The 13,567-nt window shown below is 37.8% G+C and overlaps 2 protein-coding genes across 2 annotated transcripts; one reads left to right on the top strand and one right to left on the bottom strand.

Annotated features, from left to right (window-relative positions):
• Positions 1-133: 133 nt before the first annotated feature.
• LOC146386908 (translocon-associated protein subunit alpha-like) lies at positions 134-5,212 on the bottom strand. The gene is made up of 9 exons (XM_084928130.1): positions 5,030-5,212; positions 4,071-4,189; positions 3,901-3,994; positions 3,605-3,732; positions 2,348-2,482; positions 1,869-1,945; positions 1,372-1,450; positions 1,084-1,177; positions 134-965 (listed from the first exon to the last, which is right to left on the bottom strand). Exons 1-9 carry the CDS (start codon positions 5,097-5,099, stop codon positions 901-903), a joined length of 861 nt encoding a protein of 286 aa, XP_084784256.1. The 5' UTR covers positions 5,100-5,212; the 3' UTR covers positions 134-900.
• Positions 5,213-8,370: 3,158 nt separating this feature from the next.
• On the top strand, positions 8,371-12,900 carry LOC146386907 (uncharacterized). The gene is made up of 6 exons (XM_084928129.1): positions 8,371-8,519; positions 10,582-10,698; positions 11,038-11,071; positions 11,164-11,225; positions 11,311-11,402; positions 12,206-12,900. Exons 1-6 carry the CDS (start codon positions 8,486-8,488, stop codon positions 12,452-12,454), a joined length of 588 nt encoding a protein of 195 aa, XP_084784255.1. The 5' UTR covers positions 8,371-8,485; the 3' UTR covers positions 12,455-12,900.
• Positions 12,901-13,567: the final 667 nt, after the last annotated feature.

The raw sequence follows: 13,567 nt of genomic DNA, 5'->3' as shown, positions 1-13,567 counted from the left end.
CTGTGGAAACATGTAGCATTTGTCTTCTTCCTGATTTTTCATTTCTTTCTGCAGATTTCTGCACACTTTGACAATAAAACAAATTTTTAATATTACACAAAGATAATCTGAGTAAATACAAAAATACAAAACACTTTGTTTAGCCTTTTATTGTTTTTCAGAAGGCGTTGCATCACAAATACTGACATACAACGTGACAGACCGCATCACTAACACTGACTGAAGACTCTGAAATGCTCTGCTCAAGTAAGGCGGCAAAATTGACTTGCACAGACACTGAGACACATGGTTTCGACATTTGTACTTGCAGCTGCCACTGTACCACTTTAAAAAAAATAAAATCATTAATGGATGTTATGTGCGAATCATGTGGGGTAATTAAAAAAAACAAAACAAAAAACGGCATTTTTTGCAAGAGACCAGATAAGGCAGAGAAGGGTTTGATGATAGAGAAGACTGTGATATTTTCATTATTATTATCGAAAAAAAAAAAAAAAAAAAAAGGAGTGGCAATAAACTCAAATTCAACCCTCTTCAAGAAGGCAGTTCAAGCCAGCCCTTGTAATCTTAATTACCGATTGTCTTATTTTTCCCATTACATCTCTTTCTTTCTCTCTCACACACACACATACAAACACAGATACAGAAGTCCCTTTAAAATGAACCACAGTTCAGTCTTCTTAGTGTTTAAATGGTCACGGTCCAATGAGAGCACAGGATCCTCTCAGCATGTAATACCTTGAGACTGTATCGAGCTCCGATTCTCAAACATAAAAAAAAATCTGCTTCAAAAACTGAATTCCAGACATTCGCATTCTTTGTAAATATGAACTGAGTTATTGTTGCGAGGTGTTCTGAAAGTTTGATCAAGATTATAACGACAAAGGGAAGCCAGCACGTTTACTGGTCTGTCCCAGCCGCCCTCTTGGTTCGTTTCCGGGGGGATGCTTTAGGGGAAGCCTTGTCTGAAACACAGGAAGTAAAGATCAAATACTCATAAATCACAATCACAGTAAGAAAACAAAACAAAGCAGAGGGTGAGTGGAGCAGTGTAATCATAACAGCTGGGCAAAATGAACTTACTCATGACATTAAGAGTCTCCTGAGGAATCCAGCTGATGTCCACATCATTTATTCCAGCAGTGCCCTTTTCTATTTTCACAGAAAGCCTCTTTTTCTGCAGAACACACACAAAGGTAGAAAGACCACATTATGTCATGTTAAATCCAATTTATTCACCATCATGCTGACTTTACCAGAAACATTTCTTCACATTTACACCGATTTACAAAGATGCGCCTCATTTCATCTCATGGGCAGACAAAATATCCTTAGATAAAAACAGAAGAGCCAGGGATGACGAGCACATACCGTCCTCGAGTCCAGGACCTGGTACATCCCGAAGAGCAGCAGGGATACCAGTCCCACCAGGAACACATACATAAACATTCTGCAAATAAAAGCAAAAACAAGTTACAAATACACAAGAGCACAAAAAACAAGAAGAAGCCAGATTTCTCCGTTTATCAACCTCGATTGCAAATTTTATGTTAGATTTTTTTTTCCAGAAGGAATACGCTGTCTTCAGCTCGACCAATATTTCTGCCAACAGTTTGCACGTCTTACACCAGCAGCACAATCCTGGCTGCGAGTCTCTTTGTGACAATTTCACACCTCCTTTTGCAGGTTTGTACATGTAGTGCAATCTTCTGGGAGAGCTGCAGAGAGCCGGATGTGCCAAAACGACGTGACAAATACAATTTTGTACATTTCCATTTTTTTTTTCTCCAGTGGAATTAAAAAGACACAAAACACTTCATTTGCATTTTCAATTTTGCCTTTACATTATAAAAAACAGAAAAGCTTACGTTTCTCCATCCAGTCCCTCTTCTCGTTCAGTGATGGTGACAGTCTGGTTGTAAATGGCAGTCTGGAACACGCTGCCCTAAATTTATTTTTTACAAAAGAGAAGTCAAAAGACAAACAGGGAAAACAAAAGAATTTAGAAGCTTCTCTTTTAAACTTGTCATTAAAATGACTCAGCATTTGTTAATAGTGCAGAAAAAAGCAATCAAAGCTCAGCAGGGGGAAATGATGACAGTAAGGACCCTCCTGGGAATCCAAATTATTGGAGAGAGAGAAAAAAAATAGTTGCTAACAAAATGTAGTGCTGATGAAGATTTCTTCAAGGCTTTTAATATTCATGAATCATGAATAATCATTAGGTGTGCTGTGAAAAATATTCCTGACAGTTACTGCCTGATATCTTCACATTCTACCCCCTCCCACCTTCTCTCAATAAAAACAATAAATAAATAAACTTTTAAAACAATAACACTTATTTTACCTCAGTGTCTTGATAGTTGAGCAGGATTACAAGTCCAAATGGGCGACCGGCCATTGGCTGTGCTGGGATGAAGGAGTACTCGAAGGAGGCCTGAGCTTGTGGTTTGACGACAGTGTTCAGGGGCAAAGCTGTGAACTATAAACACACAAAACACTAAGCAATCATTTTCTTAAAGTATGACATGAGCTAGTTTGGTTTCTTCAGTTAACCTAACATCAGCGTCTTTGGACAAAGCTGGGGTACCCGGAGAGAACGTGTAAACGCCACACGAAACGCTCCGGGAACCTGGAACCCTCTTGCTTTGAAGCAACAGTGCTGACCTCTAACACCGTGCTGCCATTTCTGAGGTTTCATTAAAGCTAAACAAAGTAGCCTTTGCTAGTCCCAGAAATGGGAAATTCACAAATGAAGAGAGCATGTGCACAAATATAATAAACATCATTTTACTTTAATGTTTCTGCATCATTCAGATATTTAAGTTGTTCTGTTACACAATTCAGTGTGGAGTTCATGTTCTTCCCTGAGTCTGTGTGGGTTTTCTCAGAGTACTCTGGCCTCCACCCACAGTCCAAAGACATGTGGGAGTTAGTGGGGTTCGGTTAACTGGGGATTATAAATTGCCCATAGGTGTGAATGTGAGTGTGAATGGTTGTCTGCGTGTTTTAGCCCTGCAACAGACTGGCGACCGGCCCAAGAGGTCACCAGTCTGTCGCCCTGTGGTAGCTGGGATAGACTCCAGCCCCTACCACGATCCTGAACTGGATAAATGGAAGAAAGGATGGATGTACAATCCCACCCTTAACATTTTTTTTACTTTATTTTTCATTAAGACATGAAAGGAATAGAGAGTGTTTATATGTATTTTTTCAGCATTTCTCAACATTCAAGAGAATAAAACAGAAGTAATGAACATAGGAAATAAAAAGAGAATTCAAAGAAACCTAAACCCTGATATAAACTCAGGGAAAGTCTTGCCATAAAAGTATGTTTAAAGGTTTAAAGGCATGACTTAAAAAACGTGACCGACCATTTCAACCAGGTTGTTCCAGAGTTATGAGGCACTCAGTGCAAATGCTCTCACCTCTTAAATTTTATATACTAGTGCATGTGGTAGTTAGAGGTGGAAGATGTAAACCATGAGGGCCTTAAAGGCAGCCAATAACATCTTAAATGTAATTTCATAGCTAAATCTCTTTAGTTATGAACTTGACCTGAAGACATTTTACAGCAGGATATGCAGCACATTGTGTCACTTACATTCTGGATGAAGAACTGGAAGTCCTGGGGATAACGAAAGGAGGCCTCCAATGACTGAACGGTGAACTCCTGACTACCCTTGTTGGAGAAACCCACCAGGAACCGCACAATTTCATTGGCAGGAAACTCTAAAAGTGTCATGACCAGAAGTAAATAATGAATAAAAGTAAAAACACAAATGTGACGATACCATGTGTTTAACACAGCCACAAAACTGGCTTCTACACCATGAAACAACTAATTAAGCTTTGTGCTTTAGTTTTCTAGCAATTATTAACAAAACCAGTGAGACCAACCTTCTCCCGTGGTGAAGATGATCGTCGTGTCGGCATCAGGGTGAGAAGCTAACAGTTTGTCCGCCGCTTCGTCAGAGTCATCTTCGTGTCCTTCCTGATGACACACACAACTTTACATTGTAAAACCACCACTAGTATGCCTAATCGTGCTGCGCCATCACTGTACATACCGAGGTTTGCATCTGATCCTCTTCAACAAGGACATCTTCATCATCTTCCTCTTCATCTACTGCAGCATCTGAGTCCTCGACAATGTCCTCGGCCGAGTCTGAGTCAGCATAAACGTGGCCTGCGAGTCAGAAGCCACAGTGAAGACATGAATGGATTAGGGGAATGATGCTGGTTAACACACTGGGAAAAATGTTTTAGCAGTTTTCATATGACAATCTGAGCTTGTAATCTTTGATTAATTCAGCGTGTAAAACAGACAAGAAAGTGCTGCATTTGGCCATCATCGTCACTCAGACAGTATTTATTTATTTCATAGCAATTTATGTCAGATTATGTCTGTATCAAGTCACGTGATGAAGTGATAGATGGTTATTTAAAGAAGAAAAGCAATGGAAATGTGGGCGAAAATCTAATATACACTTAAGCAAGGAAAAATCAAATAAAAAGCGGTTGTAATAAATCTGGCAACCTTGCCTCCAATTTCAATGAAACAGGAGCAAAGACACGTGAATGTGTGTCAGCAGGGCAGAAACCAGCAGAGCCAAACAGTACGAACATCTTATCTATGGTGACGTGTCCCAGAAAAGAGAGGGAGCCTCCAGCTGTTCTTACATCCTCGGCCACTTCATACATTTGTATTAAAAAGCTCCTCTGTGGCTCTAAAGGGAAACTAAACTTTGCGTGACGTGTATAGATTTCTTCTTACGAAGAAAAAGACCGCTTTTTCTTTAATGCACAACGAAAGCGACAGACTATTGTATATCTCTAGATGTTCAAGAATAAAACGTGCCTTATATTCACGTTAGCAGCTGACCCAGCTGTGGAGAAAGCTGTCGGATCGCCCTGTGACTGTGCCACGTCAATATGTTAGGCGAAAAACTTCTGACCAGCAGCGGAGTGAGGCTACAAATGTATCTGCCTGCTTTCAAGTGAAATAAATACATAAATAAATGCTTACCAACTGATATCAGACCGCAGGGGAAGGCCAGGAGAAAAAGCAGCAAAAGTTTTGATGTGAAGTTGAACATGTTTGCAGAGGTGGAGGCTGAAGTTAGTACCACATCAGCAGTTTGAGGAGTAGAGGACAGGAGCTGAGGAGGGGTCGGGATAAGAGGAGTTCTTCTTCTCCATGTTTCATGGCGCATGCGTAGAGCTTAGTGGTGCATTACCGCCACCTAGAGGAAAAACAAACAAACTTTGTAGCGTGGATAAAGTGGAGCCACGTCGTCCATCTTTAACACCGTCGTTGGGATGGATGTGGATGTGAAGTAGACTGTGTTTAACAGCTGTTTGTTTTCAGGGCTTTTATTTTGCACCAGCACCTAAAACGTTAATAACAGGAACATTAAGTTGAATCACCATGTTTTTATGAAGGGCCAGGGGCACACGATTGGAGGTGGGTGAGGCATTAAAATCCATTCGCATTAAGGCTAAATATAATCCAAAAGCTTAATGTATATGACAGTATATGACAGGCTACACCGTGACACGTCTGTGTTGCACATGAGGCTGCACAACAGTTGTGACAATGTGTGAAATGTAAATAAATGTAAATGTAAAGCTTATCATTGTCTTGTTGAAATATGCATTACTGATTTTCAGCCTTGTTCTTTGCGCACGGAGAGGTCTCCAGATTATGTGAATCTTTTGATGATGTTATGGACTGTAGATGAGGAGGTATTCAGTTTTCACATTTTATGATGAACATTTTATGAACTTTATTTTGAAACTGTTCCACATTTTGTAGACACAGTTCTCTGCAAACTGTTGAACCTCTGCCCATCTTTAGTCCCAACATTTACGTTTCCGCCCTTTTCTTGCTCCTGTCCTAACTTTTGAAGGATGTGTTTCTGCAATCAAATTCAAAATGAAAATATTTTCATGAAATTGTCTCAGTTTAAACATTTGATGTTTTCAGTTTTGTCGTAATATAGGTTCATGAGACCTGGAGATGTTGGCATTCTGTTGTTACTTACATTTTTCGCAGGGTCCTGTTGCACAAGACATGTACATAGATTTCTACATCAATTTCTAACACTTGGACTGGCTTTGATCAACCACACCGAGTGACAAGAGGGTAGCCAAAGGTAGACAAACCAGAAGATAAAAATAAATAAATTAATTAATGTCTGCATAGCAGATAGCATGGCGGTATTTCAAAAACTCTCTTAATACAAGTGAAAACCTCTGCAGTTGTTTACAATGGAAAGTTTCTGACGACGCACTGTGGTTAATGTGGCTTTATGTGTTTTTGACCGGTGTACCTAACTATAACACAAGCGTTCCCACAACTGTCAGTTTTAGTTTCCTTCGCCTTATTTGTTCCTATTAATAAATACACTGTAGCATTAGAATGATCCTATAGGTGGAGAATACTAAACAGCGGGATGGAGTAACACAGCTAGGATATTAGACATGCAGTGTGATGAGCAGCGCTTGTGTAACAGCTCTTTCTGCGCCATTCCTTTTAACAAATTATGAAAAGATCTCACATTTTGGATTTGCCTGGTTGAGCAGATCCATGACTTTAAATATCTGCTTGAGTGCAGTGGTATAAAGGTGGACATGCTTTAACCTATAGCCCACACTCCTTGCAGAAGAATAACTCACCCATTGTTGTGTGGGATAGCTAAGACAGCCTAAATGTCTTGAGCCACTCTTTACTGAATTTTCATCCATGTCAGATGTCAGCACCAATAACTTTTGAATCAATGTTTAAACCAAAAATAACTCAGATGCCCAAAAAGATGATTGGAACAATCCTTCCCACATCTGGTTTAATTTAATATTCAAAATGTGACACTTTATACACAGAAGAAGGCAAACAAATGATTGCACTGCTGTCTGCGTGTTCAACCCACGCTTTCTTCAGTAAATGGACCGTGAGAGTCTTATCATTTGCTCCTCTCATCCTGAACTAGCGTTCAGCCTGCTGACACAGATGGGGCTGATCAGCAGGCTGCCAGCTCCTGCACGTTTGTATACAGAAGATTTAGGAGCTGCAGTTCAGCACTATAAATGAATCCTGAAGAATGATTGCTGAACCGGGTGAAATTAATTCCCAGAATGTATGCAAATATTCGTCTTACGTCTGACAGTGATTTGAACAAACTGTTTGAGATGCTCCCATACAGGTTATGAATATTTGGTTGTGTTTCTAAATGGCGATCATTGTCTGCCAAATATGAATCTTTGTAGCGGTCATCAGATGAAGATAAATCCAGGAGATTTAAAGGCTTACAGAAGCCAAATACCAACAGATTTATCTGGATGATATGAGAATAAGATACTAAGAGAGCTAAAAACTCATATTTTACCCCCAAAGTGACCAAAACTAGGATGTGACTTAAAAAACTGGGCCTCTGGTTTGTAAACACATCCATTAATACCTTCTTGCTGCTCTAATTCCTGTTGTCTGATGTTGCAGCTATGAAATATGAACCACTAATTTAAGGTGTGTGTTGCCAAGTAAAGAGGTCAGCATGAAAAAGTTAAATCAGTGAACACCACCATGTGCTGAATGTGTCAGACTGTTACCAGAATAATTGGTTAACCTCACTTTCTGTCATGGCCACTGGCATATTTTTCACCCAGCAGCTCACGACTGACTTTAAAGATATATAAAGACATCTCCAGGATTACAACAAAGATACCATTTATTTTGGTTTATGACTTGATCCATTACTTTGACAGGATGCTACCAAGTTCCATCACTGACATCTATTACCTCATATGTCTAAATTTCCTAGTCGTTTGCACTTATTAAACACTTTTATTGACTTTTTTAACTTAAAGGTCATAGTTAGCATTTTTATTTTTTTAATCTCATTTTATTATTATTTATTTTTCATATACAAATCACTGCTTTTCATGGATTCTTTTATCTGTATGCATGCATGTGTAAAAATCATAACCACTAGAGTTTGTGCTGTAGTAGTTACAAATATTTGTCCCCACTAGAAATGTTTTTATCTCCACGGAGAGAATTTGCTCTCATTCTTAATATGTTGTCACATAGTATCCAGATGTTGTGTGAAATAATTAAAGGATTCTATTTAGTGCCTCAAAGATAATTAAATGTCTTTTTCAGGATATTTAAAGTAGGACATATCCTCTTAAATCAAAACTGTTCATGTCGTATTCCTTAACACTGAAAGGGCAGGTTTGCAGCCTTGGTACCTGATCTTTCTTGTAGTCTAAAAAAAGTTTGTGGTTTTCTGCAAAAGCACACATCCTGTAACAGTCCTTTAAGAAAAAAAAGCAAACACGCTGGTGTCGCATCATACTGCGTGAGCACAAACATGCAGCGAGTTCTGTAGAACTGCTTGTCAAAGACAGAGTCAGGTGTAAAAGATTTAGTAGACGTTTGTTTTCAGAGTATAGTTTGGATTGTCCTTGGTTAAACTTCACTGCCATGGCAGAGCAAAATTGCAACTCCACTCAGCAAGGTAAGTCTTGAATGAAGATACAAACATCGTTAGATTTTACAGTAATGTAAGCCAAGAGTTTTCCTTAGAATTAGATCAGGTTTTACATTATTTATAAATAAAGATGGTTAGTGTTAGTGCTTATGATACTTCTTATGCTGCTTTTATATTGAACTAAGCTTTACTGGTTTGACTTTAGAGGGAGTAAAAAAGGTTAAAGGCTGATTTTCATATCAGATTGCATTTTGATTAGCAGCTTTTGTGGGACTTCCCCATCTTTTCTGTTATTGCTCTAATAGAAGTTTAACAGAATCTCAGTTCTTTCTAGTTGGAATTTTAAAGTTTTGAAAAAAAAAGTGCTGAAAAATAAACTGTATGCTGTCTGGCACAATGTGACAAAGATCATTCCAGGAATTAAACTACACTGGGCACACCAATAAGCTTATAAAGAGATGTAATTAATATAGCGCAGAACTGTTCAGCTTGTTGGTTCCCCAGCAGTTGCAGTTTCTCATGTGGCACCTTGGGAAAACTAACCGCCCACCCCTGCCTGAGATGCTGCCAGAGAGAGAAACATATCCAAAATTAGAGTCAGTAGGACTTCAGCCAGGGGGGCAGGAGCTGGATGATAAAAATGTTTCCAACTTTGTTTTTAAATCAGTGAATAGTGCTTTAAATAAATGATCACAGCAACCAAAAACAAACAAAGAAAAGCCCCCAAAACTGAGCTTACTAAAAGGTAAGTTTCTTTTATACACAGCTTCTCCCACGCCTTCACAGCTGACATGTGAAGTGTCTGTTGTGTACAGACTCACAGCATTCTGATTAAACAGACAGTGATAAACGCTCAGAGGCATCAGCAGTTTAATTAGGACGGTGCAGTTTGCCCAAAGGCAAAAAGCAATACTGTGTAAGATCGTAGAATGTGTCTCATTTTAATGAGGCGATGCATTACCAAAGCTAAATTATTTATTTAGATTTGTAACAGAGATCCTATGCACCAGATATTACTCGGGCAGAATGTGGACCCATTTCCATCACTGCAGAGTCCAAACAAGTTAAAGTGCTCCTTCGTTCACGGTGAAGATGAGCAACATTCAGCTGAAAGTTATACGAGATATTGCACACCACAGCTACACAGTTAAGAGTTACAGTTACAGTCAGGCTTTTTATGTGATTCAGTGGCAAACCAAAAACCAACAGTGTGTCGACTGAATGTTTTAACTCACTAGAGATCGATGAGGCTTCAGGAACATGTTAAACATAGTATATCAAAAAGCACTGCAAATGGTTTCTGGGGTAGGAAATGCGCCCAAGATGCTTTTGCTCAGTCTGTATTCCTGCAGCAAACATTGCACACATCACACATCCATGCATGCAGGTTTCTCAGCAAAACCACATTTTCTGCTGCTCAGTGCTAGTGTAGATGTATTGCTCAAGGACTCTGATGCCGTGCATGTTTTCACATTTTGGTTTATTGCCCAATTTCCTTCAGCATTGTTTGAACAATCCACTTTCAAGCATGTACCTCTAGTTCTGCATTTTTAAAAGAGATATATAAAAAAAATAATTTTTATTTTGTTTATTCATATTTTAAAAACTTTACATGATACATGGATGGATATTCTTCATTAATATTGTTATTATCAGTAGTAGTCACTTATTTAATATCTGTTTAAAATGTGAACTAAAGAGGAAAAAAAGGCGTCCCAAATTGCTAAAATTAGCTTTCTGTGTTGCGTGGTGCAGTGATGAAGCACAGCACTCACTTTGTGAGTAGGGTATTTCTGTGTGAAGCTAAGTCATTTTCTCACAGTGCTTCCATTTCTTCCCACAATTCATACACATTGCATTAAGTTGATTGTGAGCTCTACAATGAGCACATGTGTAAATGGTAGGCAGTGGATGGATGGACAGAAAATTAAAGACACAGCTATGTAAAAAAAACTGCCTTTTGATTTTTTAAAAACATACATAGCAGTTTTCTGTCTTCATGTATGAGATTAACTATGAGGTCAGTGAGTGTTGCTCAAACATAGTTTATTAATTTAAAGTGACTCATATTTGTTTTTCTTTTTTCTAGCTTCACAGTGGGGTTTTTTATCTAAGGAATTACAAGCGACCTTAGGGGTTCTCAGTGCAGCGCTGATCATCTCACTGGCATGGAATATTTTTTGTTGTATATCAAAATTTGGCTCAGGTAATTACATTATTTACTCTATATTCTTCACCCACAGTAAACATGACACTATAGTTTGAGTAAAATGCAACTGAAATATATTATCAAAGAGTTATTTATTCTAATACTCAATTATTTAAAAAAAAAAAGTGCTTGTATAAACTGAATGCATATCAATCAAATACATTTGATTTGACCAGATTTAATTAAATGTAACATTTTTACATTTTACCTGTAACAAAAATACATCAGAAATCCAAATGCAATTAAATTAGTTAAAGTCAGCATTTTATGGGAATTAACACAAAACCCCCTGAAAACAATCCAGTTGTGAATATATTCATCTTTATCTTGTATTAGGAAAATGGAGATGTCCACTGAGAAGACGGCAAAGGTGTGTAGCGTGGTTTTTTTTGTTAACAAATGACAGTAAAACAGATCTGCATGTGAAGAACTCCGTTTTCCTTTCTGTGTTCCCAATTTTAGTCAGAACTTGAGGCAGATGGAAGAAAATCCTATTTATGGAAACTTAAGCTACCTGCAAACAAGTAGGTGAAAGCGGTCGTGCGTATGGCTGTGCACATGCTTTAGTACACTTGTATCAGATTACAGCGTGATGTTATTTCTCCACAGGCGTAACTTTGTTAACAGAAGACAATCCCCCTCACTCATCACTCAGTTCTTCAAATGGGAAGTATCAGCGGAGAGTCAGATCAGACTTACAGGTAGATTCTTTGAAACTCTTTGGAAGGTTTGAGATCTTTTATTCTGGCTTCACTTTGGGCTCTCTGTCTGTTCATACAGGTTATTAAACCTTCATGACAATATCTCTCCAGAAAAAGTAAAATACAGCTGTATGGTATTAGATCAGGTAATAGTAGGAACATGAAAAGTGGTCCTCTAGCATAGGTCAGTCTAGACCTACTAACCCACGGGTGTCAAACATAAGGCCTGGGATCCAGAATTGGCCCAGAAAAGACTCCAAACTGGCCGCCTGGCCCAATGTGAAGAAGGGCATAGCTTTATTATTTTTAATTGTTATTTAATTTTTAACTCTCAGTTTTATAGCTTTTCATGCCAATAAAGGCTTCTCCAGTGCCAGTGATAATAAACCAATTAAACCAAAGTAATTAAATAATAACTAAATGATTAAACGATGAAAAAAATAAAAAAATTTTAAAAATATCTACTAAGGAAATTTCTGTTGTTGTTTTTTTTTTTACAGTGGGTCCACAGCAAAACCCAAAAAAATTTTAAAAAATGAGGAAAAGCACATATGTATTTCTTACAATTTAAAAGCATAGAGTTGCACTCACAGATTTCTTTCATCTACTAAAGCAGCATTTCTTTATCACGTAAGAAAATTGAGATGTACTGTTGAAATTACACTTCTTTTTCTTATATTAAAATATCGCAAGCATTAAATTTAGTTAGTTAAAAGTCTTTTCACAGACAGAAAGGAGAGTTTTACTAGTTCATTGCATTGAAGTGTGATAATGTTTACATTGTTTTTTGTTTCTTCTTCCAGTCCAAAAACCACGACTGCTATGCCAACCTGACCTTAAAGGGCCCCAGGCTGCAGGCTGGTCACAGCTGTCCACAGATACAGTACTCAGATGTAATGCAGTTAGGGGAGCCACCGGAGTCAGAGAAGGAGGATGACGGTAACACGGATGCCCTCTCCACTGTGTCTGATCTGTATGCTTCCGTGCAAACTCAGCGAACAAAAACCATTGACTCTGCAGACAATGAGGAAGGCTATGCCAACCATCTCTGAGACGTGCACAGCTGCTGATGCTGAGATGACTCAAATGGCTGTTTTTTTTTCAGGCCCGATCTGTCACCACAGGATGTCAGTGTTTATTATTATATGAAAAATGGAAACTTGTCTGTGCAGTTGTGAAGTAGAGAAGTGCTGCACTTCTCTGATTCATTGGCTCTCAAGCTAGTTAACTAGCTAACAAGAGGACGGGACCCACAATTTCAAACAATTATTAATAATAAACAGGATCCGAGTGGATTTTTACTTAAATAAAGCTCATAATAATATCATTCACAAACTCTTTTTGCGTTTGTTAAATTAAAAAGAAAAGAAAATTCATGTTCTTTTAACTCCACGACAGAATGTGAAAGTTTTAACATAAAATGTGTATTTTATGTAACGTTTCAATGACATTTTTTGGTGGACTTGTTTTTTGATGGTGCATTTGAAAGCTAATTAAGTACAACATCTCTATTTTTTTTTTTTTTTTTTTTTTTTTTTTTTTTTTACACAAAATGACAAAGTAATTAATTTTGTAATATTTGCTCTAATAAAATAAATGATTATCTAAGAGTGCTCCAGACAAGCTTTTGTATGCTTAACAATATATTCCACTTATAATAAGTGAGTAAGTAGTTTTTTGACACTTGCTTTTCAAGTCATAGCACATTTAATATTGTGTAATAAATCCCTTTTCTTCTCTTTGCTTTTAACTTGGTAAGAATTCTTTTAACACAACTTTCTTCTGCTGTGTCAATGTTTAACCCTGTGAAATGAATGGGTCACTGAAAAGACCTAAAGCAGTATAAAAAAAACAACAACACAGAAATAAAATGCAAAAGAAATTTTACTTTGTGTAAACCAAGAATTAATATCAGTTACCATCACTTAATTTCTTCAAACTCCTTTGGTTGCGACATTAGGCTTCTTGGATTAAAGGTCACTTAGGTCTGTACTTTGCATTTATCGGAGAGCCTTATTTAAGGCAGTGGTAGCATTTACCCTTTGAACAATCAATGTTTGAGATAAGAGTTTCTAAGAGCTAATGGTAATTGCAGTACAGTTGAAAAATTATCATCCGTAAGAGTGAGCCTCACGGCTTCCATTTATTTTAAGTAGGTGCTGTTC

This window comes from Perissodus microlepis, chromosome 5, assembly GCF_051167445.1.
Source record: "Perissodus microlepis isolate ML-2025 ecotype Zambia chromosome 5, ASM5116744v1, whole genome shotgun sequence".
Taxonomy (NCBI): domain Eukaryota; kingdom Metazoa; phylum Chordata; class Actinopteri; order Cichliformes; family Cichlidae; genus Perissodus; species Perissodus microlepis.
This window is presented reverse-complemented; position numbering and strand designations above follow the sequence as displayed.